The 19739-nt window shown below is 40.9% G+C and overlaps 1 protein-coding gene across 1 annotated transcript in view; it reads left to right on the top strand.

Moving 5' to 3' along the window:
• The first annotated feature begins 1061 nt into the window (after positions 1-1061).
• The window catches only part of LOC148101133 (NLR family CARD domain-containing protein 3-like), a 30465-nt gene continuing 11787 nt past the window's right edge, over positions 1062-19739 (top strand). Inside the window, exons 1-8 of the mRNA XM_087845736.1 lie at positions 1062-1191; positions 4788-4914; positions 4999-5097; positions 5166-5279; positions 14467-14545; positions 14706-14892; positions 15050-16850; positions 17586-17759. Coding sequence (XP_087701862.1) covers positions 4826-4914; positions 4999-5097; positions 5166-5279; positions 14467-14545; positions 14706-14892; positions 15050-16850; positions 17586-17759 — 2543 coding nt within the window. The 5' untranslated portion in view covers positions 1062-1191; positions 4788-4825. The remainder of the gene's footprint in view (positions 1192-4787; positions 4915-4998; positions 5098-5165; positions 5280-14466; positions 14546-14705; positions 14893-15049; positions 16851-17585; positions 17760-19739) is intronic.

Genomic DNA, 19739 nt, shown 5'->3' with positions numbered 1-19739 from the left:
ATATGGTGGTGAAGAACTGAAAATTCTGCTGAAAAAAGGTGAAGAAGCGGAAATTTTTGCTGAAAAGTGGTGAAAAGCCAAAAATTCTACTGAAAGGGGTAAAGACGGAGAAATTTTTTCTGAAAAGCGGTGAAAATTTTTTTCTTTTGCACTGAGCAGGATTCGAACCTGGCCCTCCTGGTCTCAAGGCAGCTACTCATCTCACTAAGCCAAACTCATTCTCAGAAATATGTGGTGGAGAGACTGACAATTTTGCTGAAATGAGCAGAAGCTGCTGAGAATTGTGCTGATAAGGGGTGAAAAGGCTGAAAACTTTGCAGAAAAGAGGCGAATCAGCAGAATTTCTGCTAAAAAGAGTTTTTTTCTGAAAACAGCTGAGATTTGTACTGATAAGAGGTGAAAAGGCTGAAAATTCTGCTGAAAAGGGGTGAAAAAGCTGAAATTTGTGTTGAAAAGAGTTTGATTTGATATACCTTTATTAGTCCCATTTTGCAGAAGAGGTGAATAAGCAGAATTTTGGCTGAAAAGAGGTGAAAATTCTGAAAATTCTCCTGAAAAGAGTTCAATCAGCAGAATTTCTGCTGAAAAGAGGTTTTTACTGAAAACAGCTGAAAAAGCTGGGATTTGTGCTGAAAAGGGGTGAAAAAGCTGAAATTTGTGTTGAAAAGAGTCATTTAAAAGGTAAAAATGAATCTGTCTGCATTGATCTACATGGAAATATATAACCTAAAACCAAACCAATAATAGAACCAAATCACTCCCAGTTCAGCACTTTGGTTATTTACAACATTTGAGACAAACAGTATCGCTCAGTCAAAACACCCCAAGGCCAAGGGAATGTGCCGAGGGGGAAAAGATAATGATTAATGATTTATTTAAGCTCATAACTGGGTGCAGCAGCTGAGCTTTGACCTGTGAGCTGCAGCTTAAGACTCTTTTATGGTTTAGTGTTTAATGTGTAAACTGTTTATGGCTGCAGAGACAGTCAGGCTATCTACTGTTGAAGCAGCTGACCTTTGACCTGTGAGCTTCAGACTTCAGACTCACTGCTGGTGTGAAGTGTTTAATGTGACACAGCCTGCAGACAGAGGACTGTTTACGGAGAAGAAGCAGAGGATTTTCTGTTTCTACACACACCTTGTCCACACAGCAGAGAGCTGCAGAGTGAAGACGTTCATAGGAAGATGCTGAGTAAGTGCAACGTCCTCTTTGAGTCCTGGATCAGGAAGTGACGCCAGTGAATATTGGGTGTTTAAATAAGGTTTCTGTCTTTGACTCAGTCTGGTGTCACTTTGGATTAGAGAGAAAACGAGATTTCAAATTAAAAGGTGTTCCTCCTGCTGCACTGCTAAAGGACAGTATAGGTGACCATGCTGATGGGTGTTCATAATTTACAAAAGCTAATAAACTGTTGGCTAAATGTTCTTGTTGTCAGAGGTAAACAGAGGTGACAGGAGCAGATAATAAGGATTAAATATAATGCTGAATAACTAAATGCTGCTGTTACATCCTGTGAGGCTGTGGGAGTGTGTGGGGTGTTTGCCCGCTCTCTCCTCCTCCTTCTCTCTTGCCATTCCTACCCCCTCTGTCTCTCTCACTCTCCTCTATCTCCCCAGGACAGCTGCTTTTCATTAGCCTCGTTTGCCACCTGGGCCCAGTCAGCAATCACCTCTGAGGCTATATAAGCTGGGGATGGGCTGTGAGCGAGGGTGGCTTTTTCCTTCTTTGGCTCTTCACTAGGGCTGGGTATTGTCACTGATTTCTAGAATCTATTCCATTCCGATTCACAAGGTCCCGAATCGATTCGATCCACGATTTGATTTAATTCGATTCGATTCGATTCGATTCACTTCGATTTGAATCTGGGAAATTTTGACAGTCAGAAATATTATAATTCAGATCAGTACAGTTACATATTTTTGTATCTATAAAAAGGAAGCTGACACATGCAAGACTTTATCAAAGGTGTGAGCGTCACAGCAGATGCCTTTGTGTCAAAGTAGCTGAGGATAAAGCACAAAAAAACATGAAGGCGATTTTCCTGGCCTGGGATTTTATTAAAAAATTTTGCAGTACATCAAAAACAAAAGAAAACCATTAATCAGCACATGAACATTACCTCTGAAGTTACAGCGGTTTTATTAGAGACACGGCTAAGCGTTTTGCATTTTGCATAATTCTAAAAAGGTTAAATTTGTTCAGTATTGAATGGCAGAAATTAGGTTTTCTTTTCGGAAGTATATAAAACAACAAAAAAAACGATCGGCCGACAGCGCTGTAAACAACAGTAGACTTGTGCGTAACAAGCAAGCGAATAATGCAGAAAACAGTACAGAGAGAGAGAGGGGGAGAGCGAGAGAGCAAGAGAGAGAGCTGTGCATCGTGGTTGAAACAAAACAGTAAAAGTAAGAGTGAATACATGACGATGTTTATGTGAAGGGTAGTTTGGATCTTCTTTTGCTGCTGGTTCGGTCAATATTGTTTGGAGGGAGATCAAACTAACAGCTTTAGAATCAGCGCATAAAGGGCGTGAACACAAAGCGCGGACCCGCCGACAGATCAGAATCAGCAAGCTGTCGGCTTTCAGTCCCGACCGTGTCCGTGCGGTCAGGTGAGAAAGGCGACATCTCACTGATTCTGATCCGCGGGTCCGCGTTGTGTGTTTAAGTCTTTGTGCAGAATCCGTGTTCCTGCTCTCATTTACTGTCTTAGCTGTTTGGTGGTTGTTGAAATTTTGTGAGATTTCACCAGAGATTCTGGCATTTCGGGCAAAATAAATTTATATAAAAAAATCGATTCAGGATTTTAATGAATTGATTTTATGTTATCCAAGCCAGAATCGATTTTAATCGATAAATCGATTATAAAAACCCACCCCTACTCTACACGGTTTTCTGCTAGGTTTTGGACAGACAGCCTCCTTGCGAGTAGTGAGTAGATGGGCTTGTGAGCCCTGGAAGTGTCTCCCCATGGTGAGGACTAAAATATGAAGTGGGAAGTGCCTCTCTTATTTGTTTGGTAGTTTTTCTTTTGTTGCTGTGATTGTGATTGCCCTAGACCTCTTTGTGGGGACGTAACAATATGGGGGCTCGTCTGGGATTTCACCCCGGGACCTCTCGCAAATGTAACAGCTGCTAGTCTGTGACCTAACTACCAGCAGCATCACCTCATTTCTTTACTCTGACCTCTAACATGAGTTAGCTTAGCTAGCAGAGAAACTCGCAGAGCAGCTAGCAGAGCAGTCACCATCTTTGCTGTCTGTCATGGGACCGAGTCGAGTGTGTGTAGGCAGTAGACTTGTTAGCATAGTTAGCAGGCTGAAAGAAGCTAGCAAACTGTGTGAACACTTTGTAAGAGGTGAGCAGTAAAGAGAAGGATATGGAGCTCCTCCAAATACTGATAATGCACTTAACCTAAATTTAGTGCTCATTACATTATATGTGATGTTCAGTCAAAAACAATTACTTAAATATACATTATTATTATTATTATTTGTTTATTATTCCTAACAAGGCTCTATACTGTAGTGGTTTTCACATTTGATTTGAGGTTATTGTGTCCCTGCAAATTTATCAATAGGCCTCAATGCAAAGCATGAAACATATTTTTATTATCAAATCATTCAACTTACTGGATGAATCATTGCAGCCCTGACAGTAAGGTACACTAACTTTTAATGGTAGTCACCATAAGTGCAAGATTTTAACTCTCACTGATGAGTAAAACTTTCAATAGAAATATCTGGGAGCAGTGAGTGAATAAAATGTCTGACAGCAGCAGCAGGGACGATAGTGTCATAGATTAATTTGGAATCTGTTTGCACTCAAACAGTGAAGAGCAAAGAAAAGTACTGTGATGGTTCTGGGTCTTCTTGACCACTCCGCACAGCACACTACGGCAGAACATCCCATTAACATTCCGCTTTAGCATACAGTTTTACACAGTAATAAACAAATGAAAAGTACATAACATTGGTGTTGGACATGTGTCCACTAAGCACTTATTACACTCGGTGCCCATCAGCTAATCAAATATGTTTTATGTGTCTGTACTACTTAGCTATATTGTGTGCGGAACAACACAACTCACCTCTCGTATGGCTACGGCAGACTGGCAGCAATTACTGCAGCCAGCCTCACCTAACCAGCCACACCGAAGGGGGGGGGGGGCGCTGTTTCCCCATTACACTGACATTTGTGGCAAGTGGAATAATACCAGATATACACTGTTACATTCAGTTTCTTATATTTTTTGTTTAGTTCCTTGATTATTAGATTCCCCCGTGTCTGTGTTTATGTCCTGTGTGTTTAAGCCCTTTGTTTCCTTCTGTCCACTGTGTTCATCCTTGTTTCTAATGGCTGTTTATTCTATGTGTGTTCCTCTGTGAGTTTAGTTTATTATTACTTTTTCCATTCAGCAAATAAACCTGTGTTTTATTAAGTTAACGTCCTGCCGATGAATCTGCATTTGGGTCCTATCCTGCCTGCATTACACAACCGGTTCATGACAAGAACGTTTTTCTAGTTTCCAAAACAGTGAATCTGTGTGCAGTTCTCTCAAACTCAAAGCATGTCAGTGAATGCATCGTGTGTGCTTCACGGCTCCATCTAGTGGACTGATAGTAGAGCAGCTAATGGCAGCTTCCTCTGCCTCACACTGCTATCTGACTGCATTCAGCTGACACTGAGATGACGCAGGAAAGAAGCAGCTGATATTTGGACAGCACACATGATGGAAAGGAGGATTTCAGTTGATGTGCACATGAATGATTTGTGTTTCCTCTGCAGGTGAAGGTAGAAAGTGTGTGTGAGCTGAATTGAGCAGCATGGATCAGTGTGAGGACAGAGAGGAGGGAGTCCCTCCCTTTAAAACCACTCTGTGTGGGGAACATGAGAGCCAGACCAAAGCTCAGAGGTGAGATGACCATCTCTAACTGTCCATGACTCTTCTCCATGTCACAGTTCAGCACTCATATCACTGCTCCATCATTATTCACAGGAACCAACCTGGACCTCCAACCAGCTCTGTGTCCTATGAAAGTAACCAATTCAAAGATGTCATTAAGAAATTTGAGCAAAGACTGTCGTCTGAGAAAAAGTAAGTTAATGTCAATAATATCAGCTTACATATGATCAGGATTTTACTGAAGATTTCAACCTTTTTAGGATCCATCAGAGACTCAAACCTGCACCTCCACCCAGCTCTGTGTCCTTAAAGAGTGACCGGTCCAAAGGTCACCCAATTGGTTTTAAAGTCCAGCCTCTGTCTGGTTCAGAGAGGTGAGCTGTTAGAAACATGAACTCTTTGATTTAACTACTTTATGTTGTTGGATATAAACTGCAGTGCAAACACGTCATTCCCTCAATCCCATTTAAACTGTCTCTTAAAAACAAGCCTTTGGTTTCTAAACAACTGAAAATCCACTTCAGAAAACAGGAAGTGAAACATGTACAAACATTTTATTCTAACATGAACTAAAGTAGTAACATCTTATTTGAAAAATTCTTCATTTCACAAAAGTAATAATTTGATTTAATACATAAAATCCTGGGGAAAATATATTTGAAAAGAAACAAATCTTTGCTTTGTAGGCAAACAAAATCAAAGTAAATCATCATTGACTATCTTTATGAGTTTAGTCATGGTCTAAAGGTCGCCTCATTGATTTTAAAGTCTCTGCTGCAGAGAGGTGAGCTGTTAGTAGCATGAACTCTCTGATTTAAATGATTTTTGATGTTTCCTGGTTTCTAAAATGCATCTCTGTAGGAGAGCAGTGTCTCAAAGGACACACAGGCTCAGCTGTAACTGTCAGTTTATCTGGTTTAAGACACATTTGGACATATTTGGTTGTTTTTAACTATTTATTTTAATCAGAGGTATAAATTTAGAGCTCACACATCTGGATCCTAAACTATGATAGAAACAGCTGCTAGCAGTGGGTAGTTTGACTTTAGCCTGGTGGCTAAGCTAACAGAAGCAAGCGTGCCAGCTGTGCTCTGTGAGGATGATACGCTGTTCATACCCAGTATGAACCTTCCAGATCCCTCAGGTCATCTGGATCCGGTTTTTTATCAGTTCCCAGAGTCAGAACCAAACACGGAGAAGCTGCATTCAGCTTTTATGCTCCATATATCTGGAACAAACTCACAGAAAGCCTCAGATCAGCTGAAACACTCAGTTTATTTAGTTTATTACACTATTACCAAAAACGGTGTAAATGTGATATAAACAATTATGCTACCAGGTTAAGCAGAGGACCCCAGACCTCCCTCTCCTTAAAGTTCCGCATGATCAGTATAAATGACACTGATGATTACTAATATATTGGAAAACCAAAATACTTATCACTCAGTTATGTCTTTCTGTCCAACGGCTTCTTTTTTAGACTTGTAAGAGTTTGATGTAATGTGGGGAGTGCTGGTCAGAGCCTCAAAGAAAGTAATAAAGAAGCAGAGGGAGAAAAACCAGAAAAATATTTAGAAGCTGATTTGATTCTTAGCACCATCTACTGTTTTGTCTGAATGTTTATTACTGATGGAGATATGTGATTTAAAAAGAGATTACCCAAATTAATTAATAAAAACAATAAAAACATAAAACTGTGGAAAAACAATCAGTTTAAATATTAATGGAGATTTTTCACACGTGGAGTTATTTACAGTTCTGTTAGTGAAATCTTAGCGATCACAGGAGGGAAAACAAATGTATATAATTCAGTGTTTGAATCTGCCTATTCATTTAAGAAGTCAAATTAATTATGATGAGAAAAGCGGATCAGGAAAAAACGTCCTGTTTTTACAGGATCAGCAAATAGTTTTAAAATGTTTAAACACATCATTGAAGCTGTTTGAACGTTCAGCAGTTATCTACATGTATGTGAAAAGTGGCAGACAGAAATATTTCTCCTTGTTAATAATGTGATTTAATTTGGTTTTTTTGGCTCTTAAAAGTGAGATTTTCCTGGCCTGGCTTTTTATAGCAGAACAAAAACAAAACAAACAAAAAACTGAAGAAAACCACGAATCAACATATGAACATTACCTGATGATGCTGAAGTGAAGCAAAGCAAAGTTACAGAGGTTGTATTAGAGGAACAGCTAAGAGGTTTGTAAATTGGCATTATTTATTTATTATTTGTTATTCATTTTGCTCTCTGTACATTTTTGTGTGAAATCAGTCGACCCGCTTCCCTTTGCTCTTTTAGCTGTTTGGTCGTTGTTGAAATATTTTCATTAGCTTTAACCTGAGATTGTGATGTTTCTGGCAAAATACATTTACATTTAAGAATCTATATAGGGATTTATTTAATTGATATCACGTTACTCAAACTAAAATTGATTTGAATTGGGAAATAGATTTTTTTAAACCAGCTCCTAGGAACTTGTCCAGTTTCTCTGAGAGCAGGAAAAAGAATAAGTGCAGTTCTGGTTCAGCTGTGGATCATTCAAGCAGTGCGCTTAACCAACCTGATGGACTCTAAGATTCAGAGGAAGACCTTAATTCCTCTATTCTCTGTGTAACAGGATACATGGGAGACCTGCTGAACCTGGACCCAGCTGTGTGTCCTTAAAGAGTGACCGGTCTAAAGGTCACCCAATTGGTTTTAAAGTCCAGCCTCTGTCTGCTGCAGAGAGGTGAGCTGTTAGAAACATGAACTCTTTGATTTAACTGCTTGCTGTTGTTGGATATAAACTGCAGTGGAAACACGTCATTCCCTCAATCCCATTTAAACTGTCTCTTAAAAACAAGCCTTTGGTTTCTAAACAACTGAAAATCCACTTCAGAAAACAGGAAGTGATGCTCGTGCGCATTTTTTCTTCATCAGTCATGTTGTGCTGTATGTTGGAGGAAGTTAGAGGAGGTAACACTAACTTTGCTGCACAGATTTCACTTTTACTTATAAAACTCAGAGCATCAAAAATGACTCAAATACTGGTTATTAATTTAACTTCTACAAACTAAAGTCACTCTCATCTTGATTAGGGATGGGTACCGGTATCCGGTGCCATGACGGCACCGGTTCTGACACAAACGGTAGTAACCAGACCGAAAAGCAGCGCACATTTCTGTGCTTTATTTCGGTGCTTTTTTTCCTGAGATGTCATACACTTTGGATTCTAGCCAATCATTTTACCTTTGCAAGCGTACTAGGCGGGCCCAGGTACGAACGTTCTTTTAGAGCAGAGCTACAGATTAAAAATGCCCAAAGGTAAAAGTCTGGCTGTACTTCAAAGCAAAAGATGCAAACTCAGCAGCCTGCAACAAGTGCTTTAAGCTGATACTGTGCAAAAGAGGTAACTCCTCAAATCTTTATTCAAATCTATTTGATAGCTTGCTGCGAGACCTCACACCGTGCACATCTACTGCGGGTGTGGTGCCTGTTATCGGACCCGGAGTTAGCAACATCCCCCAAAAACCCAAAGAGGAGAGTCCTGGCCCCTAGCCCTGCCAGTGTAGCAGAAATGATGAGGATGATGATGCAGCAGCAGCCGTTCTTCTCTGGGTCAGTAGCTTAATGTTGTTTGTGTGTAATTTACGTTGTGTAGGCTAACCACGTTATTAAATTAATGCACGTAAGGTGAACTAGCAAACACCGTCGTAGTTACATGCGGCTGTCTTCTTGTTTGATGGCAGATACTCCCTTCACCCTGGCCAAAAAGATTAAAATGACCAAAGAAAAAGTGGAAAATAGCTAAAAATGAGAGGGTTTTGGACAAAGTTTGTGTTTTTTCCATTGTTTAAGCACTGCTTCCAGCCAAGAGTGATACCATATATGCCCCATAGCTGCAGAAAAGGCTAACATTGTTATCTTTTTACAAAAAAAAAAGCTAAACATGAGAGGTTTTTGGACAAAGTCTGTGTTCTCCATTCTTTAAGCACCGCTTCGAGCACCGCTTCGAGCACCGCTTCGAGCACCGTTTAAGCACTGGCACCGTTTCAAAAGTACCGGTTTGGTACTGGTATTGGATAAAACCTAAACGATACCCATCCCTAATCTTGATGCATTCTCAATTATCCAGGTAAGTAAATCTCCAAAAGTTCATTCTGTTCTGTTCAGGCTGAAGAAGTCACTTGGATGAGTGACGAAACATTTCTCCGACTGAAAATGCTACGTCAAGATGAACAGAATCAACTTCTGGAGATAAAGTCATTCTCCATATCCATCAAATAAAACTCAAACTGTAATCTGCTAAAATGTAGAAAAGAAACTTTCCTCCCTGACTTTGAGCCTTTTGGAGATCAGGTCATCTTCTGCTCACTGAAGTTTAATAATGCATACTTTTGTTTAATAATGTATTACATTGTTTCCCCATTAGATTATGGCTTAATATTTATTTTTATGGATCTCTTTAAATCACAGTACTGTGCAAAAATCCTGAGCCATCCTTAAATTACCCTTAGTGTTTACACTGCAGTCTGCCTTTGTTGCCTTTTTGGCAGCACCTGTGACATTCAGCAGTCGCCTCATTGTTCTGACACACAAAACAAACCAACAATTACACAACACATTAACTAAAATCCAAACACACTACACGTCACAAATCTGAAAACTCGCTCTCTCTCACCACTGTCACTCCAAAACGTCACCCTTGTCTTGGGTTAACATAGCATCTTCTTGCTAATCTTAAATTGGTCATGTGATTGGTTTATCATGACCACTTTGGTCTTCCTCAGCCAAGCAGCGCTTTTGCGATTGTTTCGCACATTTTCTTGTTAGTAATGGTAACAGCGTTGTAATGATAGAAATAATAATTAGTTAGATTACTAGTTACTGAAAACATTAACGGCATTGCCTTTAATGCTGCTATTCTCATCACTGGTCTTAGCTGTTCCCAGGTTAGTTTTTTAGTTTAGTGTTGTCCCAGTTCACCTTGCCTTGGTTTTGTGTTTTTATTGCTTTCAGCCTAAATAAACTTGTTATACTTTAGTTTTCGCTCCCGTGTCTACTTTTGGGTGCACACCTCAAACATGTCTGTCCACAAGACCGTAACGTTGGAGGTCAGCAGAGAGGTACAACAGTGTGAGTCCAGCTGTAAAACATGGTAGAGGCTCTGCCATGGTTTGGGTTGTATTTAATATAGTGGTGTTAAAACTGGTGAAATTATGAACTCTCCATCAGAGTTTGATCCACCATGAAATCGGTCGTGTCCAAATTCATGGGCTGTATCCTCCTGAGGACCCGGCCTTCGCGGTCTACGTGGGCTGGGTCCTCAGAAGGTCGGGTAGGCCGGAAGTAAACAGCTGGGGAAATTGGACTGTTTAGCCTTCTGATTAGCATCACCGCTGTCTCGGTGGAGTTTAATAAACTCAGCCGTCTGCTCCTTGCTATCTAAAATATAATAGGACACTGGTGTAAATTCTCGACCGTCTCATACTTCTGTTTAATCAGTTTTCTATTTGACGTTTAATCAGCTGAGTAAAAACCAAGGAGGAACCCACCCGGGGGATTAATAAAGTTTTATTTTATCTAATCTAATCTAATAACTTTAACCTCAGCCAAACCGATTTACTCACGAACAAACAAAACACTGAAAAAAGCCCAACAATAAAATTTTTAGGTTGTCTAAGTGACAGTCCGCGGTGATCTGAAAATTATGTGCCAGTAATTGTGCAGTTCTCGGCCGCATCAGTGACCCTCGAGCTCCCGGCTTGCTATCGAGCTGGTGGGTAGCAGACGTCTCCGAAAACGTCGAAACACTTTTGCAAATATGCGATATCTTGATAAACCGAGCAGATATTTGATGTTGAAAATATGTTAAAAGTTTATTTTGTGACCCAGAAAGATTAGTATGAGTAATTTTAAAACTTAGCAGTGGCCGCCATTGTTGGAAACTGGAGTTTGGCTGGGCCGCACTATGAATTCTGGGATATGGTGGGCCACGAAGGACACACCCGACCCATCCTTCAAATTCGGGGAAAAGGAGGATGCATTTGTCGGCCGCATTCGAAGGAGTCTACGAATTTGGACAGCCTTCGGCGCGTCGGTGTGACGTAATCGGTCTACAAATGCGGCCTCAGGAGGATGCAGCCCATGAATTTGGACACGACAATCGTATCTAAAAACCATGTGATTGGCAGCAGCTTCAAGTTTAATCATTAAAACACACAGTGACAGTGCGGTAACATTTCTGGCTCCACTTTGTGTTTTTTCTCAGTCATGGTTGGCCTCCATGACTGTCAGCCTGTGAACTGTTTTCTCTGACCGAGCAGATTTAAATAAACTAAACAGGCATAGCATGATGTCACAGAGCTGGTGTCCCGCATTTAGAAGGAGGGATCATATGAGGGGTTTTTTCGGTATTGCTTTAAAAACAAAAATGCAGATATTTAGTAGATGTCTTAACATCAGTTTTATCAATATACTCTTGGTTGGATTTTTTAAATTTAAATACAGGATTTAAACAGTAATCTAAAAATCAGACAAATCTTTTGTGATTAATTTTATGAAGGCTCATTAACATAAAAACACAACAACAAGCAGAAATTATTGATTAGCAGGGCTGTTTGAATGGTCACCTGTTATGTGAACACAAAAGCATCAGTTATAATGCAGATAATCAGCTCTTTTTTTGGAGCTCTTGTCTGTCAGCAAAATCAGAATTTTTTGCTTTAAAAATAAAAACAAAAAAACCCAAAGCGATTTACTAGAGGTTTGCTGTGATAGGTTTAGCTCCATCCTACAGCCGTCTCAGAGTCTTCACCACAGATGTTAAGAACAGTGCCCTGTATTTCTGGTTGTTTCTGCATGTTACTGCAGCTTATTCCAGCAGCCTGTTGTAATTAACCTGACCTCATCCAAACTCCACACAGAAAAGCCCTGGCCAGATGGTGGACTTGAATATTCAACGTTCTCCCTATGAGGTGATGGTGCTAAACACTGCACCCATTCAGGATTGTGACAACAGGATTCAATTATAGAAACTGTGTGCACATTTAAATTACATGAAGGCAGGCAGGGAGTAAATGAGCTTCTATTATAGGTGCTCCCCCTGGTGGAAACAGTAGACATTACGCCTGCATTTTCCTACATGCTCCTTTGAAATGTTATCACTTGTGGCTACATTGATGACATCACTGGCGGGTATTCTGATTCAAATTTTGAAACAATCATGTATATTATGCCAAATAATTATTATCATCTTGACAATAATCGTGCAGACCTAGTTGCTCTACATCCCAGCGAATGTTTCAGAGAATTTGGACTGGTGCCTATCAGGAACAAAAAGTAGTACAAACAAACAAACAAACAAACAATAACAACAACAATAAATAAATTATTGAATCTCAGGCAATGGTTATATAGAGTGGGATGACTGAAAGCTGTTTGTAGTACCCTCAAGGATTGACATAGGTACGATGTAGAGTTATAAAACAGGGTTTATTCTTGTCTTGACAACCCGTGAGAACTGCTCACGGACAAAGACAATAAAACAAAACATCACATCAAAATGCGCTCTTGTACGTAGTTTCAATCAATGAAAAGTCCTTAATTACAGAAAATAAAACATTTAGCAGCATGCAGACACCATGTGCGCTAGCATAAAGTGGCTGGGTGGAGACTCAAACTGCAAACAACTGAACCCTCTATACTTCACCACCAGAGGGTGCAAAAGAGGAAAATCTAGACATACAGCTCAACAAAACAAAAATGCAAAAGACCGTTACACTGTTATCAGTCTAAGTTGTTATAGAGTTTGTAAGTTTGGGTGAGAGGTGATGGAGTCCAGAGCTTTGAAGAAAAATCTGGAAAAAGCTCAGGTGGTTGTTGTAGACATCCTCTAGCTGTGGGAGCTCCAACCCTGCCACACGCTATGCAGTGTTCACCAAAGGGTGGAGGTCCTTAGCTCGGCAGCTGTACAGCTACCACTATCTCTATCGAGTGATTTTCCAGATAAACAGACTGGTATTTGTCCAGGTCAGGGGGTAAAACTGATATAATGTGGGACAGTACCAGTTTTTCAGAGAACTTCATGACTATCAATGTCAGTGACACTGGGCCATAGTCATTCAGACATTGTTGGTTTTGAGTAATGGGATGATGGTTGAAGATTACAGGCATGATGGGACAGCAGACCATATATTGTTTGTTGGGTTGTTACAGCAATGCGTTTTAACTTGAATTCAGTTTTATTTATATAGCTTGAAATCACGACAGTAGTTGTCTCAGGCAACAGTGGGAAGAAAGAACTGCTTTTTAACAGGAAGAAACCTCCAGTACAACTAGGCTCAGGGAGCCACGACTGGTTGGGGTGAGAGGAAGAAGACAGGACAAAAGAAAACCTGTGGAAGAGAGCCAGAGATTAATGACAAGTATGATTCGATGCAGAGAGGTCTATTAACACATAAGAAGATCATTTGTAACCTAGTTGTTTCTGTGCTGTGATGAGCTCTGAAACCTGACTGAAACTCTTCAAATAAGCCATTCCTCTGCAGATGATCTGTTAGCTGTTTGACAACTACTCTTTCAAGGATTTTTGATATGAAAGGAAGGTTGGAGATTGGCCTATAATTAGCTAAGACAGCTGGGTCTAGGGATGGCCTTTTAAGTAAAGGTTTAACTACAGCCAGCTTGAAGGCCTGTGGTACATAGCTGATTATTAGAGAGAGGTTGATCATATTTAAGATTGAAGTATTAATTAATGGCAGGACTTCTTTGAGCAGTCTTGTAGGAATTGGGTCTAAAAGACATGTTGATGGTTTGGAGGAAGTAATTACTGAAGTTTACGCAGAAAGATCAATTGGAGAAAAAGATTAAATCAACATCAGCACTTTTGAAATTAGCTGTGCACAATGATAAATCTGCGAGATACTTATAATTTTTTTCCGCTATTGGTTATTTTTTCCCCTCAAGAAATTCATGAAGTCATTACTAGTTAACGTTAAAGGAATCTTTGGTTCTGACTATTTGTCAGCCAGGCTGCAATCTTTTGACCTCATTTGCATTTGACCTCAGGAAGTCACACGATAGGGTGGGGCTAGGTTTGACAATGGGTTCACCCAAAACCTTGGCTGATTGTGACCCACACCTGTTTTCACACCTTGGCTTGTGTCATCTGGGACTCTCCACCATTTGCTCTTAGAACTAAAGAAGCTTCTCAGATGTAACGTCTTCAAAGACCTTAAAGAAGTCCAGACGCTTTTATTTCCAAGCTCCTTAGACTAGACCTCAAGTAGTTGAGGTGATGCTTAAGGTTGAGGTCTGTAAAGCATCAGATTTCTAATGTATCTGAGATACAATTTAAAGATTGAAAAACTTTTGACTCTAAAGCTATCTGGTGATTGATGCTCAGCGGAGCAAACAAAACTCAAGCAAAACACAAAACTGAACAGTTAATTCTCTGTGGGATCAGTTGAACTTGTGAATATTTACAACCATGAGTAGTCACCTAAATCACTCTTTGCCAAAATATCATTAACTGGATCACTAATCTGTCCTTGAACTAATTCTTGATGATTCCTCCACAGATTGAACCAGGAGAGCTCAGAGGTTCCCAGTGGTCAGTCTGCCCAGCAGCATCAAACACACATGGACTCCATATTTATGGTCTGTACATGTACAACAACTACTTTTCAATCTATTCTGTTCAGTCATCTCCATGCTGTTCTTTGTAGACCAGTGGATTGTCACTCTGTCCAACATGGATCTGATGTTTCGCTCCATGATTTCAGTCTGATTGGGTCATTCATACAGTATTCTGTTCCAGCTGCTGGAGGACAACATCATCACTTTTGTGAAGAACGAGCTGAAGAAGATCCAGAAGGCTCTGAATCCAGATTACCCGGAATGCTTAGAGAGAAAGAGAAGCAGCAGCAGACAGGCATTTCTTAAAATCACAGTGGACTTCCTGAGGAGAATGAAGCAGGAGGACCTGGCTGACCATCTGCAGAGCAGTAAGAGGATTTCTATAAAGATTTAAGCTGCTGGATGAATGAAAGATTTACTAATGTCTCAAGAGATGGAGAAGCATGTTTTAAAGATTCATTCTTTTTGGAATTAAGTGTTTATTTCCACATTCAAATGACATTCTACATATTTCTTCTCATTCAGAACTTCAAGCTGCAATCTGTCATGGTCACCTTAAATCTGCTTTGAAGAAGAAGTTCCAGTGTGTGTTTGAGGGGATCGCTAAAACAGGAAACCCAACCCTTCTGAATCAGATTTACACAGAGCTCTACATCACAGAGGGAGGGACTGCAGAGGTCAATGATGAACATGAGGTCAGACAGATTGAAACAGCATCCAGGAAACCAGACAGACCAGAAACAACAATCAGACAAGAAGACATCTTTAAAGCCTCACCTGGAAGAGATGAACCAATCAGAACAGTGCTGACCAAGGGAGTGGCTGGCATTGGGAAAACAGTCTTAACACAGAAATACACCCTGGACTGGGCTGAAGACAAAGCCAACCAGGACATCCAGTTCATATTTCCATTCACTTTTAGAGAGCTGAATGTGCTGAAAGAGGAAAAGTTCAGCTTGGTGGGACTTGTTCATCACTTCTTTACTGAATCCAAAGAAGCGGGAATCTGCAGCTTTGAAGACTTCCAGGTTGTGTTCATCTTTGATGGTCTGGATGAGTGTCGACTTCCTCTGGACTTCCACAAAACTACAATCCTAACTGACCCTAGAAAGTCCACCTCAGTGGATGTGCTGCTGATAAACCTCATCAGGGGGAACCTCCTTCCCTCTGCTCACCTCTGGATAACCACACGACCTGCAGCAGCCAATCAGATACCTGCTGACTGTGTTGGCATGGTGACAGAGGTCAGAGGGTTCACTGACCCACAGAAGGAGGAGTACTTCAGGAAGAGGTTCAGAGATGGGGAGCAGGCCAGCAGGATCATCTCCCACATCAAGAAATCACGTAGCCTCCACATCATGTGCCACATCCCAGTCTTCTGCTGGATCACTGCTACAGTTCTGGAGAATGTGCTGGAAACCAGAGAGGGAGGACAGCTGCCCAAGACCCTGACTGAGATGTACATCCACTTCCTGGTGGTTCAGGCCAAAGTGAAGAAGGTCAAGTATGATGGAGGAGCTGAGACAGATCCACACTGGGGTCCAGAGAGCAGGAAAATGATTGAGTGTCTGGGAAAACTGGCTTTTGATCAGCTGCAGAAAGGAAACCTGATCTTCTATGAATCAGACCTGACAGAGTGTGGCATCGATATCAGAGCAGCCTCAGTGTACTCAGGAGTGTTCACACAGATCTTTAAAGAGGAGAGAGGACTGTACCAGGACAAGGTGTTCTGCTTCGTCCATCTGAGTGTTCAGGAGTTTCTGGCTGCTCTTCATGTCCATCTGACCTTCATCTACTCTCGACTTAATCTGCTGGAAGAACAACAATCAACCTCCTTGTGGTTTAAATTAATTAGCAAACCAAACCTACAGTCCCTCCACCAGAGTGCTGTGAATAAGGCCTTACAGAGTCCAAATGGACACCTGGACTTGTTCCTCCGCTTCCTCCTGGGTCTTTCACTGCAGACCAATCAGAAACTCCTACGAGGTCTGCTGACACAGACAGGAAGTAGCTCACAGACCAATCAGGAAACAGTCCAGTACATCAAGGATAAGCTCAGTGAGAGTCTGTCTGCAGAGAAAAGCATCAATCTATTCCACTGTCTGAATGAACTAAATGATCGTTTTCTAGTGGAGGACATCCAACAGTCCCTGAGATTAGGAAGTCTCTCCACAGATAAACTGTCTCCTGCTCAGTGGTCAGCTCTGGTCTTCATCTTACTGTCATCAGTAAAAGATCTGGATGTGTTTGACCTGAAGAAATACTCTGCTTCAGAGGGGGCTCTTCTGAGGCTGCTGCCAGTGGTCAAAGCCTCCAGCAAAGCTCTGTAAGTACATTTGTAGTCATCCCTTTACTTTTAACATCCAAATCCTAGATACATTTCTACTGCAGGTCTATTTTTATTCACAAATGTTGGTAAAACACTCTCTTTTACATGTGCGGTGGCTCATGCATTAAACAAAACATTTGCATTGAGAATGTTTTATAATTGAGTTCTTGGATTATTCAGTGAATCATTGCAGCCATAGAAGCATCCTTAGTTTCACTTTTTAAGCTTAGATTTCTGGGCACTTCCCAGGATCTACTGAGCATTACTTTTTCACCCACTTCTCTCCGCTTTCCATGTGTTCATGCACCACTGTTGAATTGAATTGATTGTTGAACTGCAGTTTACTGGATGGCTGCAACAACCAGAGTTTTACCTACATTTGGTTTTTCTTGACAGCTTGAGTGTAATATTTACTGAACAGATTCGTCTTCTCTCATCTTTGCTACTGTGAATGTCAGTGCTGTCCACTGCTATATTTCTGTATCAGGCTCTAAATGTACAAAAGGATCTGAGGATACTAGAAATTGTATTTAAACTAGATTTACAGTTTGTTTTCATATCTTCTGATCAGAAAGTGGAGCAGGTGGAGCTTACAAGGAGTAAGGGCTGATATAGAAGGATAGTTGTTTTAACGAAGCTTTTTAATTAACCATTAATTGTATTGCATGCTGGCTTTAAACAAAAATGTGTCATTTGAATTATTTAATTAATTTGTTTGTTTGTTTTTTTCAGACTGAGTCGCTGTAACCTCTCAGAGAGAAGCTGTGATGCTCTGTCCTCAGTTCTCAACTCCCAGTCCTCTTGTCTGAAAGAGCTGGACCTGAGTAACAATAAACTGCAGGATTCAGGAGTGAAGTTTCTGTCTTCTGCACTGCAGAGTCCACATTGTACACTGGAAACGCTCAGGTCAGGATCCAAACGTTCCCACTGCTGATCATTTAAAGTCTGAATGATATTATTCTATAAGCAACCGAGCTTTTTAGAATTGGCAAGTGGCCTTTTATTTATCTTTGGATGGTTTAGGAGATTCTTCATTACTGTCTGAAGGTTTTTTACAGTCACATATTTTTTTTAATCGGTAGCTTTGTTCGGTTCATGTTTTCTGTGGCATGTTTTGTTTGACACATCGATGAGCAGGCCATTTGTTCAACAGCAGTCAATATAGCCAACAAGAGGCCTGCTCCGCTCAGTTGTGTCACGGTGTCACTGATTCCCAACTGATCCAGAAATAAATGATGTGGGTTCTGATGGTGCTGTAGATAGTGAGGACAGCCAGGCGGTCAGAGATGGGTTGGAAGACCAGAACGATATTCAAAGCCTGAGTATCAACCACAAAACCAACTTCTCATTTCTCACTCCCAGAGTTGAAAAGAATCAATGTCCCATCAATGTCAGATGTGTTCAGAATCATAGTGCCAGGTACACAAATACATAATTCAGATTTTGCTACAATCCAAATATTGAATTTGAGGCTTTTGTGAGCACTGATCAGGTTGAGCTCTTTTTCCACATATCAGATATTTATTGTGGCCACTTTTATCTGCATTTTTGGTGTAAAGTTTCAGTCTATGGCCAGTAATTCTCTTGTTAACACTGTGGGGTTCCCACTGCTGACACATTGGCTCCTCCCGATATTCTATATGATCAGATGACCTTGATGCAATATCCATGTGGTTTCTTGCCAAGTTTCCCCAGTTTCCTGGTTCTCATCATTTCAGTTGGTGGTCACTTTCCGCATTTCATGCATGGAATGAAAACTGTGTCCAAATTATGGTATGGTGTCTACCTGCATTAATTACTATGCATATTCAATAGTATTTAATAATGTAAATATCCATATTTCAGGAAACTTAGGATTTAAATTTCTTTCAGTCATAATGCTTACCTGTGTAGAGAGATATTAGTTCATAGTTTTGTTTTGTTTTTGTATCAAATTATCTGTAATTTTAAAGCACATATTTTTAAAGTTAAGTTCTTAAGACAACTTTGTAATCGGATCCTCTGAGAATACGTCTTCACGTCTGCATCACTTCCATCAATCAAAGCTTTGGTTTCCTGTCTGTATTGGTATTTACAGAACTGTTTGTTCATATATCAGGCTCTGATTGATTCTACTTTCTTTTTCATACTTATCAAGATGTCAGATTTAGCATTACCAGCTGAAAAAAACCCCAACAAAACAAAACTGGGCAACTGTTGTTGTTTTCCAAGGGGAGAAGTGTTTAATGTCCCAGAAGTTGTTACAAAAACAACATTGCTCAAGAAGTGTATAAAAAACACCCAGCACGCCCCTCTGGGCGGTTTATCTTTCAAGCTCGGGTCCTCTACCAGAGGCCTGGGAGCTTGAGGGTCCTCCGCAGTATCTTAGCTGTTCCCAGGACTGCACTCTTCTGGACAGAGATCTCCGATGTTGTTCCTGGGATCTGCTGGAGCCACTCGCCTAGGTTGAGAGTCACCGCACCTAGTGCTCCGATTACCACGGGGACCTTCATCCTCCACATCTTCTCTGAGCCCTTGGTATTTCTCCAGCTTCTCGTGTTCCTCCTTTCTGATATTGCTGTCATTCAGGATTGCTACACCGATCACTACGGCCGTCTTCTTCTGTTTGTCTACCACCACTATGTCTGGTTGGTTAGCCACCACCATTTTGTCCGTCTGTATCTGGAAGTCCCACGGGATCTTAGCTCGGTCATTCTCCATCACCCTTGGGGGCATCTCCCATTTTGACCTCGGGACTTCCAGGTTATACTCGGCACAGATGTTCCTGTACACTATGCCGGTGACTTGGTTATGGCGTTCCATGTATGCCTTGCCTGCTAGCATCTTGCACCCTGCTGTTATGTGCTGGATTGTCTCTGGAGCATCTTTACACAGCCTGCACCTTTG

This window comes from Neolamprologus brichardi, chromosome 9 (genome assembly GCF_056152115.1).
Source record: "Neolamprologus brichardi isolate AB-2024 chromosome 9, ASM5615211v1, whole genome shotgun sequence".
Classification (NCBI taxonomy): Eukaryota; Metazoa; Chordata; class Actinopteri; order Cichliformes; family Cichlidae; genus Neolamprologus; species Neolamprologus brichardi.
This window is presented reverse-complemented; position numbering and strand designations above follow the sequence as displayed.